General features: G+C 39.6%; 1 protein-coding gene across 1 annotated transcript; it reads left to right on the top strand.

Annotated features, from left to right (window-relative positions):
• Positions 1-2,551: 2,551 nt before the first annotated feature.
• On the top strand, positions 2,552-4,139 carry LOC102197108 (probable uridine nucleosidase 2; the record flags this gene model as incomplete). The annotated part of the gene is made up of 5 exons (XM_005755643.1): positions 2,552-2,794; positions 2,904-3,083; positions 3,557-3,668; positions 3,767-3,903; positions 4,062-4,139. Coding segments are annotated over exons 1-5 (750 nt in total), but the record flags the coding sequence as incomplete, so codon positions are not given.
• Between the last annotated feature and the right edge of the window lie 1,327 nt (positions 4,140-5,466).

Genomic DNA, 5,466 nt, shown 5'->3' with positions numbered 1-5,466 from the left:
CCTCGTGCGGGTGGTGGGCCTGCGGGACGATGGGCCCATGTCTCCTCTTCGGGCTGTGCCCGGTCGGGCCCAATGAACTAAGGCCCGGCCACCAGACGCTCGCCCTCGGGCACCCTCCCCGGGCCTGGCTCCAGCACGGGGCCCCGGTAATCCTATCCCAGGCAGGGTAAACTGTTCCCTCGATGTTCTCTTCATAAGGGTCTTCTGAATCGCTCTTTGTCTGGTCCCTCACCCAGGACCAATTTGCCATGGGAGACCCTACCAGTGGGCTAAAGCCCCCAGACAACATAGCCCCTGGGATCCCTGGGACACACAAACTCCTCCACCACAATAAGGTAGTGATTCACGGAGAGGGTCTGACCATAATGCACAACAAAATGTTTTACAGAAACCAGTCAAGCCAAATCACCCCAAACACCTCATACCAACTGTCAAGTACTGTGGTGTAGGGGTAATGATTGGGACTTTGCTTTGCAGCCGCAGGACCTTGGTGTTTTTCAGTCACTGAGTTAAACATGAACTCTTCTGTATATCAAAGTATTCTAGATCTGTCCAACAGCTGAAGTTTGGCTTAAAGCTGGGTCATTCAACAGTGATCCCATGCATTGCAGCAAATCTACCACAGAATGGCTGAAAACAGAGAACAGTCAAGGTTTTTACAGTGTTAAAGTGAAAGTACAGACCTCAACACAAATGCCTGCAAACATAAATGAAATAAAGCAATGCTGTACATAGCAGTGGACCAAAATTCCTCTGCAATAATGTGAGAGACAGATAAAGTCAAACAGAGTGACGTGAAAACTTTCATGAATGTCTATTGTCATTTCCAAGGGAAATAAGGCTTTGATACCAACTTCTGCAAGCCAGTAAAAACTGAGGTTATCATCATGCAGTCAAAAAGTTTAACACATGTTTGCATGATCAACACATCTCACACCACATATGTAGAATTTCTGACTTAATAGTTTCATTAAACTAGTTAAGCCGACTACAATAACAGCAAGGTATGTTGCAAACACAGTACAGAAGTGATATATGCTACCTGATTAAGTCAATTGTTAAGAATGCAGAGCTTTGACATACCCTTTAATCATAAGATAATAGATCTTTTCACAACCAATGTTTCAGCCCTGCAGCAGATTCGTCTTTAACACAAGTTTCCACAAAGGTAATGTCACAGGCTTGCCAAGCAGACACATCAAATCTGATTTCGTTTCACTTTTCTTTCTCATGAGAGGAAAGAAATTTGCTTTTTAAGCAAGTGAAGCCTTAAAGAGGCTTTGTGAAGTCACGAATACCCTTAAACTCTATAGAGGAGAGGTTATAAAGGAATTTCGGAGTTAGCCAAGAGCTTATCCAGCTTATCCTCTTTATAAAATTCTACCGTCTTCACGTGTAAACTGTATACTGCAGACTTTATAAAAGAAATGTCTTATTTAAATTAACCATGCTGCAAGCACGTTTGCAGAAACGTGAATTATATTAGATGCAAATTGTTTAGTCACAAATCATATGAGAAAATGAACACATGCACTAAAGGTGTTTCTTTCAAAATAAAAGTCTTCTTAGTCTTCTTACAGAGGATAAAGACATCCATTATTTGATGGCACTGGATACAGGTTACACATTAAAAATCTGTGCACTGGCTGGATGCAGGTTTCTCTAGAGTAGCTGTTTTAAGATGGCTATAAAATTCCTTCTTTTCAATACATTTCTACCATATTTGGGTTTAATGAAAATCCTTCAAGAATGTAATTATGTAATTAATTATTTCTATTGTCCACTTTCTAGATCAAGAGTTTATCTTAAGATAGAGAAACTGAATGGTTTGTTTTTCTTTTTTAAAGTGTATTTGTTTTAACTGAAAAGCCTTCAGTAGCCCCTTTAATTCCAGACACCTGTAGCTGAACAATATTATTTTAACAATGTCAGACAATTCTAGTTATTACACAGTTTGAACCCCCGTCCCCTCTATATTATTATTAAATGTTGTTCTTTCCAAAAAGAGCATGCAGTTATTTCATTTTACAAAAGACAACAAAAAGGCGGACGAACCCAAGTTTGGGGTAGATTTATAACACCTAGAGAAAATCCCCTGAGGTGGAGTTAGCCATGTGTTTATGCAACACCTCCCTATATAATTCTGCCCAATGTTCAGTTTACGCATTCAGCTGCGGACGCTTATATCATTAAGCTGTAAACAGAATCCATTCACCAAGTGAGTATTTTACATTTAAGTAATTTTACTTTAGAATGAACCTTAGAATACCATAAGAATTTAATTCTGAACACTAATTACTGCATATGTATTTAAACATTGGAAACCCTCCTAAAGGTGATGCTGTAAAAAGTATCTAAATATCAATAGAAAAAACGCTGTGTTTCATTTTTTTTCATTTTTGCAGTTTTCTCTCTCTCTGTGTGATAGATAGACTGGTGGTCCGTGCAGAGTGTACCCTGTTTCCCTCCCTCTGACAGCTCAGATAGGCTCCAGTTAGAAAAGCTGTTAAAAAAAATGGAGGGATAGATGGTTCCAGATCATGTTAGAGGAATGAAGTTTGCCTTATTAGAAACAATATCTCTTCAGGTTTTTAATGCTGTGGTTGAACACAGGATGAAGAAGAAGCTCATCATTGATGTGGACACTGGGGTGGATGACGCTATGGCCATCATGGTGGCCCTCGCCAACCCTGATGTGGAGATTTTGGGGATCACCTGCTGCCATGGCAACACACCCCTGGAGAACGTCCTCAAGAACACGCTGCGTGTCCTGAAAGTCTGCAATAGGCTGGATGTAAGTTTTGAGCAGAGTGTGGGAGAGCCTTATACATGGATATGGTCACAGATCTGACTGCATGGCTGCATGCTGGATGACCTGCTATTAAATGCAACCTACAATACAGATTCCAGTGTATCGTGGCTGCTCAAAGCCTCTGCTGGCCCGCAAACAGCATGCGGGTGATTACCACGGGAAAGACGGGCTGGGGGATGTCCCGGATCCAGATGCTCCAGGCTTGGATCTGCTGCAGAAGAAGAAAGCTGTGCAGGCCATGATCAAGCTTGTGAAAGACAATGCTGGAGAGGTGAGTGCTCTGTTAAACATGTTGCTAATGTACTGTAAATAAAATTTAAGAGCAAAATTTTTCTGTGTATGCATGTATTCTATGCATACCAGAATTATTATAGTTTTTGGATTCTCTTTATTTATTTTAATTTTTGTTTTTAATTCAGTTTAGTTCGGCTTAGTTTCTAGAGCGGATTTGCTCATTTCAGTTCAGTTGTTATTAAGTTTTATGTATCTAAAACACAACTCAATGACAACATTGTTTCACTACATGTGCCTTGAATTTGGGATTTTCTTGAAATGGTTTATTTATTTTAAAAAAAAAGGTAAACATAAAGGTTTACTCTATGTAAATGATCTATTGAATTTCACTAAAAAAGTAAATTTCTAGATAAAAAACCTTTATTTGTAGGGGTTTTGTTCATCCCAAAGCTATGTTATGAATAACAAGAGCACTCCAGTCATCAACACAAATTAGTCTTCTGCCTTCAGGTGATCCTCGTAGCCACTGCCCCCCTCACTAACCTGGCTGTCGCAGTGCAGTTGGACCCTTCCTTGCCAAAAAAGCTGAAGGCGCTCTACATCATGGGGGGAAACACTGAATGTAGGCTTTTATTTACTCTGATGTACTTGTTCTCTGATTTATGATTTTTTTTCTATATTAATAATAACAAGAATTGCATTAATAATGTCTGTGTGCAGCCAGAGGTAACACCACAGTGTGTGGAGAGTTTAACTTTGTAGCCGACCCAGAGGCGGCTTACATCGTGTTGGACCGCTACACCTGCCCAACCTACATGGCTACATGGGAGTTCACCTGCAGGAACAGCCTTCCGTGGGTAAGGAAACAGACAAGCTGTACAGCAAGCTGTATGGCTTTACACTAACTGAAATTACATTTAGAATAATATTTGAATATTTGTAATAATGCTGTTTTTGGCTTGACTGATAATTTCACAGTGATTTAAATTTGCACCCTCAATTTTTCCTCCTGTAGTCTTTCTGTGACACCTGGCTTGCCGAATCTACTCAGAAAGCAGACTTCATGAAAAAGATTTCAAGTCTTTCAAGGACGGTAAGAGTGTGCAAATGACATTATTACAATAATTAGAATCCCATCCCCAGAAAGTGTGACAAATTTATATCTTAATACATTTTTGCAAGAAAATATGTTGCAAGAAGCACTGGATCCCCAGGTGCTGCGAATGATGAGGAATTTCTGTTAAACAATTTTGAAGTTTTTTCACCTTTATTAGATAGGCCATGGGAAAAATGAGACAGAACAGCAGAAAGAGAGTGGGGGAAGACAGGCCAAGAGAGCCTCGGATCAAACTAAAACTCAGACTGGTATCGTGTCATGTGTTCACCAGCTCAGCCCAGTGAGCTAAACTGCCACTCCTCCCAGATTAACTTGTCTAAGCAGGATCTTAGTGCTGTGACACAATAATGCCAGGCTTCAACACACTGTGCTGCCAAAAGAATGTTATGACACTTACATACATGTCGTTACACATCCTTGTACTTTAATTTATAATTTGCTGAAAGGGGGGAGAAGCATAATACATAAGAAACAAAAACTGTCGCACTAATAAAATGATTGAATGATTGCAGCTTTCCTCACAGGGAGTGGTGTAATTCTCACATCAGAAAGGTCGCTCTCCTGATTCAGGTTGTGGGGCAGAAGCCTGAACAGAGAAGCATAGATTTTCCTACGAGCACCACCAATGTTCCCTCTAATTTTTCATGTGTCTGAGCGAACACACAAACTCCCTGAGCGGCCCCTTGGACCACTGTTAGCAACATTAGACGTGTGCACTGTGGTCACGCCAGCATCAAATCCATCCAAGTCACATGGTTTATTAAAATAATCAAATTACAACATTTACATTTATGTTAGACTACTTTTAATTAAGTGCTTTAGCCCACTTACAATGAAAATTTAAAAAAAAATCTTGTTCATGACTTGTGTAGCATGTTAACACTGTTGGAAGTAAAAATAACTTGAACTCCAATTTTGAAAACACAACTTTCTATTTTATGATTTTCTGTAAAGCTCTGACTTGTATTATGAGTATGTGTCTGTGGTCTGGGAGAGAGTCCTGTAACTCTCTGTCTGCAAAATACAGTATATAATGACCAACGTTGGGCAATTAATTATATAGTTACTTCTTCAAAAAAGTTACTGGATTATGCAAACAACAAAGTTTTTTGCAGCTGTTTACCTAAAAATGAAGCCAAGGCGTTTTTTTAAATATACATTTCAAACTATTTACAGAACAATCAGCTGTTCCATATCAAATCTGATGCCACACAATTTGTGCCACTCCAAAAAATAATTTCTGTCCACTATGAGATAAACGAGAACAACAGCCTGATACCTGCAGGCCTGACAACAGGAGATG

This window comes from Pundamilia nyererei, unplaced genomic scaffold (genome assembly GCF_000239375.1).
Source record: "Pundamilia nyererei isolate P.nyererei 1_Seehausen unplaced genomic scaffold, PunNye1.0 scaffold02346, whole genome shotgun sequence".
Taxonomy (NCBI): domain Eukaryota; kingdom Metazoa; phylum Chordata; class Actinopteri; order Cichliformes; family Cichlidae; genus Pundamilia; species Pundamilia nyererei.
Note: the sequence above shows the minus strand (reverse complement) of the source record. Positions and strands in the feature narration are given on the sequence as shown.